Source organism: Mauremys mutica, chromosome 3 (assembly GCF_020497125.1).
Source record: "Mauremys mutica isolate MM-2020 ecotype Southern chromosome 3, ASM2049712v1, whole genome shotgun sequence".
NCBI lineage: Eukaryota > Metazoa > Chordata > Testudines > Geoemydidae > Mauremys > Mauremys mutica.
In genome coordinates, this window is record NC_059074.1 from 112,963,185 (window position 1) to 112,984,815 (window position 21,631).

At 38.4% G+C, this 21,631-nt stretch overlaps 2 protein-coding genes across 7 annotated transcripts in view; one reads left to right on the plus strand and one right to left on the minus strand.

The window, feature by feature from the left end:
• The window catches only part of GINM1 (glycoprotein integral membrane 1), a 36,868-nt gene extending 28,438 nt beyond the window's left edge, over positions 1 to 8,430 (plus strand). For 4 of the 5 annotated variants that reach the window (XM_045008985.1, XM_045008986.1, XM_045008984.1 and 1 more), the window contains exon 8: positions 1 to 4,464. In XM_045008985.1, coding sequence (XP_044864920.1) covers positions 1 to 100 — 100 coding nt within the window. In that variant the 3' untranslated portion in view covers positions 101 to 4,464. Of the gene's footprint in view, positions 4,465 to 5,786; positions 5,943 to 7,920 lie in introns of those variants that run through there. The other variant, XR_006577848.1, reaches the window with a different exon arrangement.
• The window catches only part of KATNA1 (katanin catalytic subunit A1), a 26,772-nt gene continuing 7,012 nt past the window's right edge, over positions 1,872 to 21,631 (minus strand). For both annotated transcript variants that reach the window (XM_045008982.1, XM_045008981.1), the window contains exons 2-11: positions 20,656 to 20,829; positions 19,743 to 19,900; positions 16,494 to 16,677; positions 14,900 to 15,021; positions 13,635 to 13,740; positions 10,133 to 10,291; positions 7,950 to 8,076; positions 6,097 to 6,231; positions 5,135 to 5,261; positions 1,872 to 2,228 (exon numbers count right to left, since the gene is read on the minus strand). In XM_045008982.1, the coding sequence (XP_044864917.1) occupies positions 2,030 to 2,228; positions 5,135 to 5,261; positions 6,097 to 6,231; positions 7,950 to 8,076; positions 10,133 to 10,291; positions 13,635 to 13,740; positions 14,900 to 15,021; positions 16,494 to 16,677; positions 19,743 to 19,900; positions 20,656 to 20,826 (1,488 nt within the window). In that variant the 5' untranslated portion in view covers positions 20,827 to 20,829 and the 3' untranslated portion in view covers positions 1,872 to 2,029. The remainder of the gene's footprint in view (positions 2,229 to 5,134; positions 5,262 to 6,096; positions 6,232 to 7,949; positions 8,077 to 10,132; positions 10,292 to 13,634; positions 13,741 to 14,899; positions 15,022 to 16,493; positions 16,678 to 19,742; positions 19,901 to 20,655; positions 20,830 to 21,631) is intronic.

Genomic DNA, 21,631 nt, shown 5'->3' on the forward strand with positions numbered 1-21,631 from the left:
AGGAGTCCTGCACCTGGAGGATATCAACACTACACGTGAGCTTGTGATAAACATCTCTTCAGATATTCCAGAGAAGACAGACAATTTAGTGGAGAAATGATGTACTCAATACCATGTTCGCATCTGAATCTTTGTACAAATTGTCAGTGGACCTGAAATTTGGCACTTGAACTTTAATACCTTATTTGATTCCTATTCTGAAAATAGTATGTCAACTGATTTATGTTTAAAGGGATACTTCAAGATGGAGGCCTAAAATGATCTCCCCTCTTTCCACAGCCTCTCATTATGAGGGTTGTGACAGGTTTTAAATTCTTTAAAATACTCTCCCAGCAGCTAGGATAGGGAGCTGGCCTTTGTATTCACAGATAAGGCAGTTAGGTAATGAAATACAGAATGTGATAATCTTCAGTCATCTCAAGCATGGGCTAAAGGAATAGAAGGAAGAGATTACAGATGTGCCTGTAAGTCAAAACAAAGCTGGTCAACCTGCTTTTAGACCTATTACCCTTGACTGTGCCTTGTAAAAAAAAACAACAAATGGTCTTACTATTAAAATAAGGAGTTACTATATATGTAAAACAAGGTATTAAGGCAATTTTTGATATTTCAAGCACTTTATTCAATACACTTTCACATTCAGCCCCTTCTCTACTGAAAATTGTAAGCCACTTATAGATGACTTGTTTACCATGCTTTTTGTATATCTTGTGTAAAGTTTTTCAGAAACAAGAACACAAAATACCACATGTCTTACAAGACAGTGGTTTACTATCTTGAGTACAGGAGGCATAGTTTCCCCACCAATTAACATGTAAATTGTTTACTGTGTATATAAAAATATCCTGAAAGGAAATCAATCTGTAGAGAAGTGGCTGGCAAGAACACATGACCTGAAGGAAAAAAAAATCAGGCTGGATTTTTAACTTTCCATTTGTATTCCCTACCTAGTAGGAATATTTAAATATTACAAGAAAGAACCGTACTAGAGAGTCATGTGTAGTCTTGCTTTAAGATTGAGGGCAGTGGGGCCTAGAATAGTTGATCTTTGGCCCTAAGTTTAAAATTTAAATTTTTAAAGTAAAATTCCTGAATGATAAATTGGCATATTTATAAACAGGGGAAGTCATAATCCCAGTTTAGGAGAATGGCCACTCTTAATTTTAAAACAGGACTTCTATAAAAATCTAGGGCATACACCCACTTGTACATCTCCTGAATAGTAAGCTGCTTTTAGAACACAGGCTTCCTTGACCAAGTTAATCTGCCAGCAATTGGTTTACAATTTACTTTTTTTTAAATAGAAAGTGTGCCAGATATGTTTTTAATGCCCTTGGTCTCCACTTTCTAAATACAATTGCAACACTTGTAGGCTGAGTCGACTGCTGAGTCAGGGTTGCAGCAGTGCTGGCAAAATAGTCCTGATATTAATCAGCATTGTACAGCATATCTAAGGAAATGCTTTTCCCAATGCATCTTAAGTGAAGTCTTAGTTTACTTCAGTCAGACTTACATTTAATTTATTAACTGTTACAAGTTTCAGGTTTTTGCACCTTAGTCTTGTCACAATTTCTTCTAACAGATGCAGGAACATTTAAAGGGAAACATTTGCTAAAGATTAATTGGAACCACAGTTTAGTGAATCTTATTCTTCCTGTGTTGAGATTCACAGTATCAGGCTCTAACAAGCACAAAGACGACCAGCTGCTGTGCTAGTGAAAGAGTTCATATGAGACCCCCGGTGAACAGATCCCAGTATTCAATTCAAATAAAACAAAATGAAAACCAAAGAAGATTTGATTGACATTAATGTCTTAGAACAGGTCTCTATCTACTTCCCTTTCAGAGTAAATTCAAATAAGAGGCAGAAGTGACATGCAATTTAAAAAATTACTTTATTCAGAATCATGTTGCTCTTAAGTTTAAGAAAGTTAAAAAAAAATAGCATTTAGTGCACATGAACGCTACCTTTAATTACTTCTGAAGCTGTTTTAAGAGAGGTTTCCTGGGGAAGTTTGGTTAGGAAGACTTAGCATGATCCAAATTCAACAATCCATTTTTCATATTTCTCAATGTCCGCAGCAGATACCGATTTAGAAACCTTTTTTAAAGCCATTTCAAAATCCTCCATAGTTGTAGGCATGTGCATTTCATCCCTGGAAAGATTTCTGATTTCTTCTGGTGTCAAGCCCTCAATTCGTCTTCTCATAGCCATCAGTGAGGCATCCCTATATGATGAGAGGAAACATTAATATGGACATTTAGTTGCTTAAAAGGCTGCAAAGTTAGGCTTTAAATTAAGTCACCACATTCCAATTGGGAGAACCAAAAATTAACTTTCACTGTAACTTCTGTTCTATCTTAGTACTAATATGGCCCCTGATTACTGTGGTATCTAAGCACTTCACAATTTTTAATGTATTTATCCTGATCACACTCCTGTGAGGTAAGGAAGTCTCTTATTCCAATGGGGGAACTGAGATAGAGGTAAATGATTGCCCAAGGTCACACAGGAAGTATGTGGAGAAGGGAACTGAACCCACTTCTCCCAACTCCCAGACAAGTGGCTTAATTACTGGATCATCCTTCCTCTGTGCAGCAGACTCTTTGAAACTGCACCCTTAGAACCAGAGAGCTTCAATAACACCTACCTGCAGTACTACTGAAAGTACATTTACCTTGTACCCGGTACATTATGCAGTAGTCAAATTCTAGCTTGGAATGTTGCTTTCAGCTAGCGAAAACCCCTGTGGTTGGCTGAAGATAACGAAGGTCTGTTCTACATTAGACAATTAGGTCAATTTAATTATGGCAGCCAGGGGTATCAAAAATCCACACCCTTGAATTCTTCCATCAATTTAAACTACCAACTCTCAATAAGTGTTTTTAAACTGTCCCTATAAATACCTCTTCCTGCTGTATTAAATGATTAACTTGTTCATATTTCCTGTGTTAGGTAAGCAAATAAAGTAACAGGTAGTGAACATCTACATACACATACTTGGGAGGTGGGTTGGACAAATGACTAAGAAGTCTGCAGTTCAGCTTGCACTGTTTTTGAAGTAATTTATTGAAATCAAGTTCTGAAACCATACATTTTCAACCAAAAAAGAGAAGTTGATACATTTTCACAAGTAAACTAAAACTAGTATTTCATTTTACTACAGCTACTGGTTCATCTTTTTCACTAGCAAATATAAAGGATAGACCAGGCCACATGGGAGGTGCTGATAAAATCATGATTTTGTCCACCCTGCGGATGGAAAGAAGCCCAACAGACCAATAGCAGCAATTAAAGCCATTGGCGGGAGGGGGCACAAGTGAATGATGTAACAAAGTTTTATTTCAGAGCTCTCAAGGACTTGAACTAAACTACCTAATATTTTTTTCTTCTCTGTTCCTCCTCAAGTAAAGAGTACATATTACTCAGCACCATAAAAATGTTAATAGGGTAGGCCTTGGGTGTCAAAAGAGACAGCTAGATACACTGCTGACTATTTATAAAAACTTACTCTTTATACCATAGTACTGATAATGCTTTAACTGGCTGCGAATGAGACAAAGTCCTAAAAACCAGATCTTCTCATTCCCTCTATGTTTCCAAGATCAGTTGCTGCAACAATAGCACCACGGGGCAGGGAGTTCTCTTTTAAGGCACTACTGGGAGCTTTAACTATATGACACTTTAGCAAGGGTCTGGCACTTGCTTTCCACTGTAGAAGCTTCTTTAACTTACTCTCCCCCATGAACATTAAAACAAAGTCTGGAGATTTGTCTATATTGTGCAGGGAAAAAGAAAGCAAGAGACCCAAAATTCAAGCAAATTTAGGATGATACCCCAAACTGATTCACAGGCCCAGAAAATCTAAAAGCTCAAAATCCTAGAGGAGAGAGATCTTGAGATTGATATCATAGGAAATAAAATCCCTGCTCTGCTGAGTCTGCATAGCATCTTCTGATGTGTGTAAAACACTAAGCTTACTAAAAAAGGTAAATCTCTCTCTTAGGGAATCCTACTTCTCAAATTAATGCATTTAATTAAAGAAACATTTAATGTGATTGAAGATTTTATTTAAGGGACCCTTACACATCTACCATATTTCTGAAGAAGCTTCAGGGAACAAAGTAAGGATTTTTCTGGTTTGGAATAGGTCCTTTGCATAGACACATTTAACAATTGATAAATGTTGAAATGAACCACCTGGTGAAGATGTAACTGACTGATGTGCTTTCATTTCTCATTTCAATTTGCAATTCTCCTTGGAACAGCACCAGGAAGTTATCCATTTTCTGGCAAACAACTTGTCTCCCTTAATATCTGTCTAAAACACCTCTTCCTCCTGCATCCTCCTCCTCTCCCCATCAAAAAATTGTTCACTCCCTTCCATTCTCTCCTGTTTCTTTTCTTATGTAACTGGATGTTCCAGTTTTCCCAATATGACAATAAAACTGATATTTAAACCAGTATTAACTGGATTGTGTAGTAAATCTAGTGTCAACCAGCAGAAGAGATATTTTAGGACAATAGAAATTATTTTAAAAGAAAATGTAGTAGCATAGTTACGTTCAGCATCCTACAAACAACATTTTGGCTAAGTGCCCCTATGTATGAATGAGGGAGGCATTGTGAGTTGAAATAAAAGCCACTATAGTTACACATCTCTCTCTCTCTCTCTCTCACACACACACACACCAACCAAGAGAAGCAGCTACTTCATCTAACACTGTATTTGCCTCAACTCAGTTTATAGTGGTCAAATATTTAGAGCAAACTTTTCTCTATTCACGTCCACTCCTTTGGTCCCCTCTAAAGTACCAGGTTACTTACTACTTGTTCTGATAACTCACCAAAGCTGCCATCAGGTTGGGGAAGCCCTCATCATAGTTGGTATTGCATAGAGTGGGGGACAGTCCTTTGCCCTGGAGAGCTTTCAGTTCAAGAAGCAGACAGAATGTGAAGACTACTCAGAGAACCAAGTCACTTTACACTAGGCCTTCAACTTAGTGGCGAGGTTTGTATTTTCAGAGTACTGTCAATTTCAGTCACCAAATTAGGGTCACTACTGGACTAACTAGTTTTTTAAATAAGTGATTCAATGAGAAACTGTTTTATAAGGTTGCAATTTTGACATACCTGCATACATTGGTAATATCTGCACCAGAATAACCTTCCATTTTTTCAGCTATATTTTCAAGGTCAACATCGTCAGCCAGTTCCAACTCCCGCAGGTTTATCCGTAAGAGTTCTTCTCTGCCTTTTGCTAAACAAAACATACAAAAAATCGCATGTCTATAATACGGTGATTCAAAAGGTAAGATACACGCAGGGTGGTTCTAATTCGTTTTAGTCCTCCTTTGCTCTATTCTGCATCTAAATCTAAAGCCCAGTTCAGAAGGCAAATATTTTCAGAAACAGGAGCCCAAAGTTAAGTTCTTAAGTCTGTATTTAGGATCCTAACAAGTTGCCTGATTTTCAGAAGCGCCGAGCGCAAATTGACTTAGAATGATAGGGTCAGAAGGAACCACAAGGGTCATCTAGTCTAACTCCTTGCAAAGATGCGGGATTTGTTGTGTCTAAACCATTCAAGACAGATGGCTATCCTGCCTCCTTTTGAGAGCCTCCAGTGAAGGAGCTTCCACAACCTCCCTAGACTTAAGAGGTTGCAGCTAGGCATTCAGCATTTCTGAAAGTCAGGCCACTTTTTAGGATTGTTAACTTTGCATTCCTGTTTTTGAAATTCAAATCAATTATAGTCCTTACATTGTTTTTCACCTCTCCGTTCTAGGTTAATCTCTGTATCCATTGGCCTTATACCCACGTGTACCTGCCAATTTAATGCTTTGTCTGTGGTGTTATGGAACTTGATGCACTCTCTTCATCACTTGGCAGCTATCTTCCATATCCAGACCATGAATGCATTCAACCAAACAATACATTCAAGGTAAAGTGCCTCCAAAGTTCAAAGGTCTCTTCCGAGCCCAGATGTCCGACGCAGTATAATAAGATACTGCTAAAAATCACAAGACTCATCACAAAATAAAAGAAGCAATGATCAGCCTTTTTTTTTTTTTTTAAATCTAAGGAAATCTTTGTACCTGATGGTAAAGGAATGTAAATTCTCTTTTCTAGTCGTCGTCTTAGGGCCTCATCAATATCCCAAGGAAAATTAGTAGCAGCAAGTACCATAACCATTTTGGAAGGATCATCATTTTCAGCAGCCCCTCCAACACCTGTGGTAGGAGGGGAAATAGTTAAACCTACTCAGCTATCATGGGAAAATCCTATATAGATACAGAATCATGGATACTCTGAGGTGTAATATTAAAGTGCAAGTCTAATTTTAGTTCTACCTGGCATTTTGGGATGAAGAACTGCAAATTCTAGGTCAGAGAACTGAGGTTAACCTTGATGTAAGTTTCACAAGATGGGCAAGTCCTTCTGCATCAACATGCAGACAATTCTGCAATAGCTGCCTGGATTTCTGCCTTTATCACACGGTGTCAATGTGAAAACTCAGAATGGAACTAAAAATAAGGGCACTCAAAAATTTCATTAACAGCCATGCCAAAAAGTGTAATTGCAGCTTTCAAAATAAGATCTTCCCCTCCAGTTTGTAGGCCTGATACTGCAATCCCTTACTCAGTAATTCCTATTAGCATAAGAAGTCCAAGGAAAGTCAGCATTCAAGAGTGGTGGATTAGGTCCATGGACTAAAACTCTTTTGAACAGAAAGGAAGTATTTTAGTCTGTAAAGCGTTGTTAAATTAGTGGCACTATATAATAGCTTTTACTAATAAAAACCCAAGATGTGTTTTACTAGAATTGTCATCCCTACAGCTGTTACCAGGGTATTTATTTGTAATTCAGTCTAATGACAAAACCGACAGATTTTGCTTGTAATCAGTGATAGATCCTGGAATACCCACTGTACTGTTTGCCCTAATATTGAAGCATATCAAGATATCATTTGCGAATATTCCAAAATTCCATAGCTAAAAAAGGGAGTTAATGAAAAATTAATTACTGATGCAAATATTTGAGTTGCAAGGAAAGTATCTCAAGGGCTCTGACCTTGCTCCTATTTAAGTCAATGGGAGTTTCTCTATAGACTTAAATGGGTGTAGGATCAGACTGCTCAAGTTAAAAAAAAAAAAAAATTTTCTGACTCCTGCAATTCTAACACAAGTTATTCTGCAGATTAGCAAAGGATTTGAAAGTTTTTTTAAGTACATATTCAATAGTGTTTAGCAAAGAAGTTGAAATTAAAAATAGCTAATTTTCTGCACAAATAAAACTGGCGTGGGTTTTTCCTACACAGTAACAGTTGTTTAAATTAATTGATTGTAGAAAGTAACTGAAGTGTGCTGTTTTTATTAAAATTCTGTTTAAAAACAGTATCATTATGTGAATCCTTTTGGAGGTGATAACTGCCATTTGAAGTTTAAATTCGGACAGGTTACAGTTACTCAAATCACTTGTATAGAAGACAGTCTGGAGCGCTTAGTGATGGTTGTCTTTGAAGACTTTCTGCTTCTAGAGCTATCCAGCTACATCTGACTGCTTTACTTTATTGGACTACCAAGAGGGGAGGGTTAGGTTGGAAGGGGGGAAAAAAAATCACTTGTGGGAAGTGTAGGGTTATATAAAAGAGTCGTGATTGCGAGGGGGAACTCAGTGATTCCACAGCTTTGAGGAAGCTCAGTTATTCTGAAGTTACCATACGAAGTTGTGATTCAGATACTGAAGTGTGTGTTTGTGGGAGTAGAAAAGGTAGTGTAGGATAAGCTCAGTATATTTGTAGTGTCTTTTGTGTTTGAGTAATGTGTGTGTGTTTATCATTTTAATCTACCTTTTAAAAAACATCATAATTAAGTTATTGTGCCTAAAATTCAATCCTTTTATTTCTTCCTGTAACCCAGAACCATCAACAATGATTAAGTTCATTTACCATCCATCTGAACCAGTAGTTCTGCCTTCACCCGTCGGCTGGCTTCATGCTCCTCCGAGGTTCCTCTGCGACTACAGATAGAGTCTATCTCATCAATAAATATAGTTGTTGGTGCATAAAATCGAGCCTAGAGAAATCAGAAACTGAAACTGCATCAGTTTATCTTAAGCTTTATTTAAGCTAATTTCTTTGGAATTGTGGCATCTCCTACAGCTGCCTATAAGCACTGCTGTGCTGTCTTGGCTTTGGTGATTCAACACAATAGAAGTAAATAGGCAACATGTCTTCTCCCTTACCTCCAGCCTTTCAAACATGCATACCATGAGCAATTATGCTTTCAGTAGCAATGATTTAAAAGCAGAACATTATCCTAATCAAGTGTAGTAACCCCTAGAGCAGGGGTAGGCAACTTATGGCACGGGTGCCAAAGGCGGCACACGAGCTGATCTGCAGTGGCACTCACACTGCCTGGGTCCTGGCCACCGGTGTGATGGGCTCTGCATTTTAATTTAATTTTAAATGAAGCTTCTTAAACATTTTAAAAGCCTTATTTACTTTACAAACAACAGTAGTTTAGTTATATATTATAGACCTTCTAAAAATGTTAACATGTTAACATGTATTACCGGCACGCGAAACCTTAAATTAGAGTGAATAAATGAAGATTCGGCACACCACTTCTGAAAAGTTGCCGATCCCTGCCCCAGAGTATTACACGCCAGCTATTCAACAGCCTGCAGCAACAATGTAAAATAATTTACAATGGAAATGAATGTCACATCCAGCTCAAACTGACAATGTGCACCCCAGAATGCAATTTCAATAAGCACAGTAATTATCAAAGGTAGTATTTGACCAGGACACTAAAGTTAACACCTGTAACATGTGTTAAAGGTGTTATGGGATCTTTAATGAAACCAAGGTCAAATCTCACTAAGTCAGCACTAAAACCATTTTGGGATAATCAGTTCAATATTACTACAAGGGGCAAGTGCCACCGACTGATTGATCCACACTGTTTCCTGTAGCACGGCAGCTACGCCCTAATCCTAGCCAGGCCTTGAGATTTGATAAAGGGCAGAGAGAAAAACACCCAGGAATTCAAAGTTATTGTCCCACAGCAACTATAACATATTGCCTTGTGCATACATAATATTTTCTGTTGCTGTATATGGCATTAACTTGAATGCCTTTATCCATGTATAATGTGGTCAACTTCAATAAATTCAAACCTGAAGTTCCCATAGCAATGTGATATGATTTGTTTGTAGAACTGAGGCTACAATAACCACATTTTGCAAGACTGCACCCCAGAATGCACTGCATTTGAACTTGGCGATGTAGAAAAGTCTTTACTGAGTCCATCCAATTAATTGCAAGTGTCACATGCTCTGTAGACTACTGAGCCTTAGCCACATGATATGATTTGAACTGAAGATTAAAATTTCTTATGTTATTCTGCTAAAATGGAACACTACACATTTTATATAGTGGATGATTGTGTGACCATATCTAAGAGTGGCTTTTTCAGCCTACTTTAAACCATTTTCAAAGAAGCTAAGTTAAACCAGAAAAAAAAGCTCTCTTATACTAGAATCAGCATGTCCACATGGGGTGTATAGTGGTACAACTATAATGGTTTAAATTCACATATCTTATACAAGTACAACTTTCCTATACACCTTCAGGTACATCTACATCATAAGATGCCAAACCCCTCCTTCCACCACTGAGCTATTGTTTCTGGCTGCTTGCTGACTCAGGCAGACATCACTACATTGGTTACGCTATTCACAGTTTTTCTTAAAACCATGAGGAATAGCAACCTTTTATTAAAATGCAACTGGAGATTCTGATGCAGTCACATGAATCCAGGAACTGTAGCCATAAGCCTGGCCTGCAGTGCTTATGCTTTAATTCAACCTGAGGTATAAGCACATATGCTAAGCAGGAAGCTAGACCATTCTGTCAATTTTTACAAGTGGCTTTCCATAAATAATATCTGTGTGCATATTTATACACACACACACACACCAAAAACGGAGGGTCTCAAACTTCAATAAATAAAGGGTCTCAAATAAAGCTTTAGCTTGGAGGCGTTCTAACACACTGTATCTTGCCTAGGTTTCACTGCTCTGGGAACAGAGTTACAACCCACTATTCCTTTTAGAGTTGTTAGTCACCATTTCAAACAGCAGGCGGACAAGTTTCTCAGATTCTCCTCTGTATTTTGAAGTAAGTGTTGATGAAGAGATGTTGAAAAATGTTGTTTTGCATTCAGTAGCTACAGCTTTTGCAAGGAGAGTCTTTCCAGTACCAGGTGGACCAACCATCAGCACGCCCTATTTGAAAAGAGACAGTCCAAAGTGATGTACCAAAATCTGTTAAGGCTAGTGAAAACCCACTGCAACAAACATAGCCTAAGAAACTGTTTGATAGCCTCGGTGTTAGACTATTTAGTATGAACTTTTGCTTAATTACATTTCCGAACCAGGAAGAGAAGGTGGATGAGGTTTTTTTAAACTAACAAAATCATCCAAAACACAGGGCTTGGTGGTGATTGCTACTACCCAGACTTCTGTTGGGAAAATAAGACAGCAGGGCACAGATTATCCAACAAGTTCTTCAAATGCATTGGAGACCACTTTTATTACAGACGGTGGAGAAAGCAAATGGGAGGGAGGTTATTCTGGCTTTGATTCCAACAAACAGGGAGGAACTAGTTGAGAATTTGAAGGTGGAAGGCAGCTTGGGTGAAAGCGATTAAGAAATTCTGGCATTCATGATTCTAAGGAATGGTAGGAGGGAAAACAGCAGAATAAAGACAATGCACTCAAGAAGGCAGACTTTAACAAACTCAGGGAGTTGATAGGTAAGATCCCATGGGAACCACGGCTAAAGGAAAAAGTTCAGGAGAGTTGGCAGGTTTTTTTTAAGAGACATTATTAAGAACACAAAAGCAAACTGCCCCAATGTTTAGAAAAGATAGGAAGCGTGGTAAGAGGCCACCTTGTTTGATTAAGAGATCTTCAATGACCTGAAACAAGATAGAGTCATACAAAGTAGAAACTAGGTCAAATTACAAAGTATGAATATACCCCCTCCCCCAACACACACACACCCCACAGGCACTTAGGGACAAAATTAGAAAGGCCAAGGCACAAAATGAGATTAAACTAGCTAGAGATATAAAGAGTAATAAGAAAGTATTTTACAAATTCATGGGAAGCAAGACAACAATGAGGGGCAGGGTCGGCCCATTACTAAAAGATCGGGGGGGGAGGGGGAGGGAGAGACACTATGCCAAAAATTGGAAATGTAGCAATGGCCAAAGTGTTAATTTAATGCCTTTTTTGTTTCAGTTTTCACCAAAAAAGTAGGATCTGAGGCTCCAATAGGAAAAGAACAAGTTAGATGTCTTCAAGTGATTAGGGCCTTATGAAATAGGTCCTAGAATTCTTAAGGAATTGGCTGAAGAAATCTGAGCTATTAGCAATTATTTCTGAGAATTTGTGGAGGACAGGAGAGATGCCTGAGGACTGGAAAAAGGCAAATTAGGTACCTATTTATAAAAAGAGGAATAAAGACAACCCAGGGGATTACAGGCCAATCAGCTTAACTTCGGTAATCAAAAAGATAATGGAGCAAATAATCAAACCATCAATTTGTAACCACCTAGAAGATAATAAGGTGGTAAATAAGAGTCAACACAGATTTGTCAAGAACAAATCATTTCAAATCAACCTAGTGTCCTTCTCTGACAAGTTAACAAGCCTTGTGGATAGGGAGAAAGCAGTAGATGTGATACATTTCGACGTCAGGCTTTTGATACTGTCTCACATGTCTGACCATCTCAAACAAACTAGAGCAGCAATTTGCAAACTTTGAGCTGAGCCCCCCCTCTTTGAGTTACATTTTGGTTGTACCCCTGCAACTCAGACAAAAATAGACTCATGCAAAAGTATGCTTGATAGTCTATTTATAAACCTAACAGATCTTAACACAACTTTAATTAAATTACCAACACCGGTAAGTTTCAAATACACAGATACTTACCAACAGCACAGCCAAGGCTCCCTCAGCAGCAGGTTGCACCTCTAGGGCAGGGCTAATACCTGGCCCTCTGCCCCTCCCTGCTTTGGTTTTCAGGGTTGGGGAAGGCAAGTGCAATGGTCTCTGGGGACAGAGCCAGCGCTAGGCTCAGAGTCGGCCAGAAGTGGAAATGGGCACAGCAGATATTGTGGCCCACTGAGGTGAGTCAGAGCTGGAGGTGGCATTCCCTTCCCACCCCTGCGGGGGTGGTCACGAGCTGCCTGGTGTCGCCACTCCCTCCCCCCCCGAGTTCCTCCAAGCCGCCCTAGGGGGCGCACCAAACAGTTTGAACACCTCTGTACTAGAGAAATATAGTCTAGAAGACAATCTACTATAAGGTGGGTGCAGAACTGGCTGAAAAAAACACACTCAGAGTAGTTATCAATGGTTCACAATCAAGCTGGAAGGCCATATATAGTGGAGCCTCATAGAGATCTGTCCTGGTTCTATTCAATATCTTCAGAAATAATTTGAATAATGGCACAGAGTACACTAAAAGTTTGTGGATAATACCAAGCTGAAAGGGGTTGTAAGTGCTTTAAAGGACCAGATTAAAATTCAAAATGATCTTGACAAACTGGAGAAATGGTTTAAATTAAATAGGATTAAATTCAATAAGGACAAATGCAAAGTACTCCACTTAGGAAGGAACAGTCAGTTGTGCACATACAAAATAGGAAATGACTGCCTAGGAAGGAGTACTGCAGAAAAGGTTTGAGAGTTATAGTGGATCACAACAATACTATTGCAAAAAGAAGTGAACATCATTCTGAGATGTATTAGCAGAAGTGTTGTAACCAACATGCAAAAAGTAATTCTTTCATTCTACTCAGCACTGATAAGGGTTCAACTGGAGTACTGAGTCCAGTTCTGAGCAGAAGACTGCAGGAAAGATATGAACAAATTGCAGAAAGTCCACAGGAAAGCAACAAAAATGATCTAAGGTCTAGAAAACACATTTTATGAGGAAAGACTGAAAAAAATTGGTTTGTTTAGTCTGCGGAAGACTGAGGGGAGACATAACAGTCTTCAAGTATATAAAAGATTGCTATAAAGAGGAAGGTGATAAATTGGTCTCCTTAACCACCGAGGATAGGACAAGAAGCAATGGGGTTAAATTGCAGTGAGGGAGATTTAGGTTAGACATTAGGAAAAACTTCCTAACTTTAAGGGTAGTTAAGCACTGGAACAAATTACCTAGGGAGGTTGTGGAATTGTTGTCATGGGAGGTTTTTAAGAGCAGGTTGGATAAACACCTATCAAGGATGGTCAGATAATACTTAGTCCTGCCTCAGTGCAGGGGACTGGACTAGATGACCTGTTGAGGTCCCCTTCCGGTCCTACATTTCTATGATTCTATTCAAAACTATGTAGTGAAATATGACTTTCTTGAATACTAACAGAATGCACACACGCCAGTATATGTTTTAGCCTACACTAACTTCATATGTATTCAAATGACACATAGTTGCCTTAAAAGTTTTGGTTAAAGATGGGTAGATATACTATGCACAGAACATTTGTCAGTTCAGGTGCCCCTCTTAGGACAGGTCTTAGAATTACACTGCTTGCTAACAATCAGCAATTTCTTACCTTCCACGGTCTTCTAATTCCCTTAAAGAATTCTGGCATCCACATTGGTAAGACTACAGCTTCTTTGAGTAATTTTTTGGCATCAACTAAGTCAGCTATATCATCCCTGATAGAGAAGAAAAAAAAATGTTGTTTAACACATGCCTGATCACTGCTCAATTCAAGATGCAAACACTTTCATTACCATTAATAGCTATTTAGTAGCCTATATGAATGAGTTGGTCTAGTACTGTTTCTAGGGAATATCTGCACTGGAGCTGAAAGAGGCAATTTCCAGCTCAGGTACACAAACCTGCAGCATATTAAAAATAAAAAAGTGTAGCCACAGCTGCATGACCAACAAGAGGAACTAGACTCCTGGAGTACAATCCCATCCAAGACCACAGGTACATATTTGGGGCAATTAGCCCCTCCTGCTGCTTGTGCTGCAGTGGCTACACTTCTATTTTTAGCACACTAGCATGATCAGAGCAGCATGAGTATGTCTCCTCAAGCTGGAAATTATACTTTCTAGCTCTACTGTAATCATACTACTAGTTGACAAGTTCTCTCATCAATTCTGCCATCACTATAACTGGCATCTTTGTTGGCAATCTCCACAGATGTGCCAAGGACTGAAAAGACATTGAAATTAAACTACGTTCTCATTTGCACCTTCAGCCTTTCTGTACAGTCAGGTAGGAAGAACAGTGGTTAAGGCAGTTTAGGGGAAGCTTGTGTGTTACCACTGCCTGTTCTGTAGCTCTCCCACTAAGGACTTTGGCAGCCCAAGAAACCTAATCTTGTGATATTTTGATGAACATATTCAAGGCAACTATGTTTCCCTTCTTGTTTGAGACTAGGTTTCAACACTTTCTGTAAATGCTGAAAAATGATTATCCTTCACACTAGAGGTAACACTATTTTCAGCACCAATTCAGGTGGACCCATTAGTGACAAGCCCTTTTGCTAGCATAGACCTATACCGCAGAAAGCCTTGCCAAAAGACACTGGCAGACCTAACATAATCTTACATATACTGAAACAGTGCCTCATGCATGAGCAGCCTGGGCTATAGGGCTGACTGGAGAAGTTTTCCACCACAGTTTTCCTGTAATTAAAAGTAGTGTGCTAGAAACATCCAAGCAAGCAAACTTTAATATACAAAACACAATGTAGCTGTAATTATTTAATGTGCCAAAAACTCAATCCCCCCAAAAAATAGCCTTCACTTTATAACAGAAAAACCACAACCTGGATATAAGCTTAATTTTATTCAAACTTACCATCGAACATTGGGATTTTGAGAAATAATATCTTTTTCCAAAGCTTCTACTAAGTCTTTATCATACCCAGTACCATCAAACCTCTTTGGCTCAGATTCTGAAACATCAGATGATGACTTGTTCTATGTTAAAAAACAAAATTGATACATGTGACAGTCTGAATTCATGAAAGGCTGTACTGCAGTATTATATATTGCCTTCTCCTGGATAGATCCAACAGTGGCACCAATGGCTGGAATTTTGGGGATAAAAGGGATCCCATCCAGCTCTGAAGCCCTGCATAAATATTCTGCCCCTGTGATGCTTTCAAAGTGCTTTTATTAATTAAAACAAATAAATTAAATAAATAAATCTAACTGACTTGGTTAAGAAAACTTTTCATTAACACTTCATCAGCAAAGCCCACTGAAGGCACAGAGGCAACATTTTAAATACCCCCCCCCCCGTCTTTCTAAAGATTCAATGTAGCATTTTACTTATTAGGGTTAATCCTGCTCTTACTAAAAATCAGCTGCAAGACTCGCATTGAAATCAATGGGAGTAGGATTTGATACTATCACTAGTATAAAGCACTGAACCCTGCCTATCAGTTTAACTCCCAAGCTGTTTAATTTACAAAGATATACAATATGGTGTACATGCTATTTCATTTCCAGGTGTCAAATTCTAACGAGGCAGTTTATATTATGCACAACACCCCTATATCCAAGAACTTTTAGAGATTACAGAAACTGAAGTAAACCCTGGATTCTATCCATCAATTCTGTGGACATTAATAGGTTGGTAAATACATTGATTTATTTTAGAAAGTTATGTCAAAGACAGATTTTACTTGTTGAATGTGATCTCTTATTTTATCCATTATCAGGTTAATATTATGTGATACTGTCCTTCTGGGAATTGCACAGTTCTGACCATTAACGTTTCCTAGTTCTGACTGCAAGAATAGGTCAGGTCTTAGATTGAATCCAGACATATTGCTAGTTTGTTTTTAAAAAAAGAGAAATGTAAGAAGCTGAGATCAGGCTGACCTTCTAAATGAGAGGTTTAAGATCTCCCTTAAGAGTTAATTGAATCCTGAGAAATTTTGCTTCCAGATGTTTTGAAAGATACAAGGCAACAGCCTCACACTGTCGTTGGAGTGAGTTATTTTTTTACGTACTACTCTTGCGACTCTGAAAATTTGAATCAGCTACTGAAACAGCCGTGTCCAAGAATGTCCAATGAACTCTTGTATAAGGTCTGAGTTACATAGAAAGAAGGGCTTTACAAAGAGGCAATATGTTCTAGAGGAACATGTACAGGATTTGAGGTCAGCAACTGGCAAGTTCTAAGCCCTGGCTCTGCTAATTAATCTATGTGGCCTTCAGCCAACTATGCTATCCTTCAGTGTTCACCTTCGTCCATTAAACACCTTACAGATATGTGCTGAGGTTTCATGTTTGTATAGTGTTTTAAATATGAGAAGCACTATACAAGTGTTACGTTTGGTCAAAGAGAACTTCTTCTGCACTAGTCATCTCCCTATCCCCCAATGTAAGGCTGTAATGAAACCACAAATCTCTAAACTTCATGAAACAATCCACAAGTTTACCTTTTCCTCTCTTCCTTTATTCTGCTGATCCTTCCTTTCTCGGCCACGGACTGCTTTCCCTTTATCATTAGGATTTCGAGAGGCGGGCCGGTGAGGGCCTCTGACAGCTGCACTTACACGGTTATTGTGACCTCTGCAATCATTGCATTGAACAGACTGCCGTTTTCTGGCTCCTGGAGAAGGTCTGATTGGTCATAACATATACAAAAAGTTTAAATTTTAAAGTCTGTGGTGAGCTTTATCAAACCTCATCAAATCTTAACTATGAATTGCCCAAGATAAAATCTATATCTGTTAAGTAATCTTTCTTACCTATTTAATTTTAAGATGCCACCAATATTACAAGTTGCCAATATAGAAACTATCTAAGCTCAGAAAACAGAACTTTTATTTTAAAGCAGTCACTGAGATTTCATACTTTTCAAACTCACTTCATCCTCTGTCTATACTTAGCCTACCTACACCAGAAGCTTAATACATTTTTAATATGTTAAGTACCAATGTTCTTGGTGCTGTACACCATTTAGATAAAGGCTGTCCTAAAGATGCTTATGGTCCAACAGAAACTGAAATCCCTTTACCAGAGTATTCTTCCTTGATCACTGGCACAGAATGAAAAGGCTTCTCATGAATGCTGGATCACTAGTCAGTATAAGTCAAAAAATCCACTGGAGCATTTCAGCCTCTACAGAAGACAAACAGACTTTGCAAACCAACGTGGGAAAAAGGTTTTGGGGACTTAAAACGTTGCCCCTCTGTTTAGGCACTTAATCAATAACAAAAAGCTATATGTACAACTGCAGCTTTTTTTGAAATACAGGAACCATCAGATTCTGACTCCAGAGATGAAATACTAGTTCACCAATCTACGTTTCCTAGAAGCAAAATATTTAAAAAGTTTTGTTACTGATAAAAAGGTAAGGTTTCTTAATACAAAGTTGCCTGACCAGGATCCAAGTCTCATCTCAAGCCTCCAATAAGGCAGCAACTCCACCAATATTTTGTTTTCTAACCCTGCACACACACTCCCTTCCCAAAACCTCCTCAATATGTCTAGCTTAACCCAAGAGAAGGCAATTTTTTCTAAAAATGTGTAAATTTCCCACCTTGAGAACTCTCACTGAAACTACTAGAAGTCTCTCCTACTCTTCCTGAGACTCTTGGACAACCTCTAGAAACATGCATGCAAATAAGTATGGAGGGGATCACTGAATTTTTTTAAATTCAAGGTCTCTCCTCTGTAAATACATTTGATGCATAATTTTTTAACTACAATTAGCATGTACTGTATAGCATTAGTATGTATTTAATATTCTTTGGTACCAGCAAGACTGTTATTCCTATTGATACAAATATTTTTGCAGCTGTGCTTTCAGAAAAATTCCAATTTACAATCCTAAAAGCCAAACTGTTTTCTTATGGATTATTTCTGAGAATGAGGAAGAGGAAACTCCATGAGGTTTGACTTGAATGGCCTGTTGAGGGTTATGTGCAGGGGATCTCTAGTTCACAAAATCTCATGGCTATCCATAGGAGATGTGTGGGGAGATTCTGTGCCTTAATAAAGCTTAACTTCTCTCTGGCTTCCATAGCAACACATTTTCCAACCTGGTTCCGACCCCTGGTGGTAGGCAAGAGATTAAAGAACCTACATAAAATTAATGCTAATATGGTCAATGTTAAGCAGAAGCTAACCTTCCTGCTCCCTAGTAGTCTGGTGACAAACAGAACTTTCTTTCCCCCTGCAAAGTGAGCTGTGCTCGTTGTCCCTAAAGCCTGCTAGGAGACAGAAGGGTAGATTTCTGGCATTTGATCAAAGAGGATTGTTATGTTGTAGTCAAAGTACAGCATTCTGAGGGCAAAGTAATGAAACCTATTTAACTGCTTAAAGGCCAGGTGGGATTAAATAGAAGTAAAAAAAGCTAGGGTTAAAAAGTAAAATGTGCAGATTTAAATAGAGAAATTATAAACAGAAAAGGTTAGAGTTAATTTAAAAATAGATCAGGCAGGGTTAAATATTAAAAATAGAAATCTCTGGTTTAGTTTATTAAATTTTATTTTAAAAGGAGGGCAGGGTAATAACCAAGATGAACATGTGTCATCTTCTGACCGACTGACCCTTTCTCCACCCTCTATTTGGCTGTTCTGCCTTTCAGAATATATATTCTTCAACACAGGGACTGTCCTAGCGCAAGGCCCAAATCCTCATTCGGAATTTTGGATACTACCACTATCCAAGACTAAAGCCAGTAAAATATTCACTTCTAAAATAATAGTTTAAGCATACTTCTTGACCAACATTAAACACCTTCCAACGCTCATTCCATCTTTAGGACCACAGCGACTGAAACCTCTACAAGAATTATACTTAGTCAAAAATCACAACACTGTTAAAGACTTCGATCCTAAACCTGCAAGCTGTTCCTCCTAGGGGAAGTACAAATGAAGTCAGCAGCTTTTGCATGGGGACAGGGATCAATCTATGACAAAACAGCTTGTGGGATCAGGGCCCAAGTCTTCAATTTCTACAGAATTTAAACTTTCATTTTTTAAAAAATAATTACATGTCAAGCCTTTTTGGTTGCAAAGGCAACTTTCCAAAAATGTGAACTGAAATATTTTCTTTAATCTGCAGACATAGTTCCAATGCCTCTGCTCCTTGACAAAGATGTTGAAATTGGAATTACCAAGATTAGTAATAGTGAAACTGACCTCTCAGAACACTGGGTAGCAAAAACAGTCAAAATATCATGCCTATTTCAGGTTCTTGCATGGGAAAGCTACAGGCAGCAGCAAAGGCAAGCCCAGGAGTTATGCACTAGGAGAAGATGACCCTAAAAAGAGAGGCCGTAGAAAGTGCTAGAGTAGCAGATACTTCTCCCTTTCCTTCACACGAGCTGCAATGAGAATCATTGCAGGGAGGATGAGGAGGGAAGAAAAATACAGCAGTGGCAAGTCAGCTTCCTTGGAACCTTCAGAACACTCATGTCTTCACACTACAGCTAGAAAGCTGGCTGACACTTCACATTTATCAGACTATTAAAGACAAAAAGAAAATGACATCCTTAAGTAGGATCCAGAAATCTCACTCCTTTCCCAGAATCTGGCTATTTAGGTGTCAGAGTTTCCAAGCCCTGTACCTTAGCCCTAAAAAAAAGGGAAGAATTCTCCAACTGCAGACTCTCATTGAAGTTGGAGCATGTTTCTACTTTATTACATGTTATCTGCTCCTACCAATTTTCTTCTTACCTACGTTCAGCTGGAACGGGCAAGGACCACACTTCTCCATCACGAGCTGGTAATTCTTGCTGTGCTGCTTTCAAGGGAGTGCAATCTAATTTAAAGCTTTCCAGTGTTTTCATTATATCCTTCACGTGCTTAGCTTCCACACTTATCTCCTGCCAAACCTAATGCAAAAATATGAAGTATATTAAAGCATATTACTAACAAATTTGTAACAGAGTCATGCTAAAGCCAACGTGAATGAACTCTGCTGGATTCTACAAGATTTCGCTAGTTATCTTAAACCTGATGCTTTAAATTAATCCATTTAAAATACTACTTATGCTTCAGAACATGTATATTATTTCATTAAATTTGTGAAGATTTTTTTTTTGTCTTAACACATTTTATACCTGTGAAGAATCAGTCAGCTAAATGAACAGAGATGGGTTTAATACCAACTCCATAGAACCTGCTGCTGGTTTTCATTTCACAGTCTTAAGAAAAAAAACAAACAGTACAATGAAAAAAGACTGGGTTACCCTTAGGAGAGTAAAGACGACATGAATATGGTGGTCTTAACTCACTCTGTATTAGACAGCCAAAACCACACCACTGAAATATTGCAATAAGAATAAGAGTGATAAAAATTAAATAAACTGAAGCGTAACCGGGGCACTCATTGACACAGTTAAAAGTCAAACTGGCAAGCAAGTTAGTACAATACTAACTCAGTGTTGTTCTCCACCTGTTACTCTGCCAGGGGCAACAAAGACAAATCTGCCAATGAAGCCTTAAATAAGAATATATAGTTGTATTACAGTTTACCAGGGAATAGTTTAGATATTTTTACATTTCTTACTCAACATTAAACTAAGTCATTTATATTAGCTTAATACTTTACCATTGAAATATTAACTGTCAAAACAGGACTGCTCACCTGTTGCCATTTCTGTTGCAGATATGCATCTTTGACAGAGTAGAGGTATTTATTCATTTGGTCAAGTACTCCTTGGTAGTAGACCATTGCAGAATCATAGTTTCCCAGCAACGCATATTCACGGGCCAGTTTTACATTCTCGCTAATCATAACAAGACTCATACTCAACATAAGCTGAAAAAATTAAATAGTTATACTGAAAATTCAGTACAAGAAAACAAGTCAAAGCATATATGTGAAATAACTTCCAGATAATTAAACATATCCTAATCATCTAATTGATTAACAGGGATGCCAGGAGTATATTCATTAAGAGGAGTCACACTGGAAGGAAAAAAAAAAACTATCAATATAAAAATACAAATGAATTACACTTGTCTATAATCACAGATGTATGGGAAACTTTTTATTACACAAGTTGAGTTATCATGCAGTGTAGAACCTACTGTTAAGTACATTCAAGTGTGCAGAGACTACATGACATTGGGAGCCATGACTGAATATACTCCTCCACACCTTTTTTCCCTATCCCTTCAGGTAAAAGAATCTGGAGGTAGCGAGTGTCATGGTTTGGGGTTCAGGTCACCATCTGCCTTGTAACCCTGGGTGTCTTGTGGCAGTGCAGCTTTGGTCCAGAACTCTGACCCAACAGCCTACCAGCAGCCCACATGCCTCACCCTGACTTTGCCCAACCTGGGTACACCTTGCACGCTGACCTTAGTACTCTTCAAGTCCCCAAATTGTTCTACTGCGGGACCAGTCCCTCTCATTGGACTTTCACAGAGAAGTATTAGTTTGCAGCCTTTACAGAGACAGAAAAACATTCCAACCTGTTAGCTTTCTGGAAGCACATACTTCACTGAACTTGCACAGCACTGATTTATAATGAACATAAGAACAGCTATACTGGGTCGGATCATAGGTCCATCTAGCTTAGTACTTTGTCTTCTGACAGTGGCCAGTGCCAGGAGCCCCA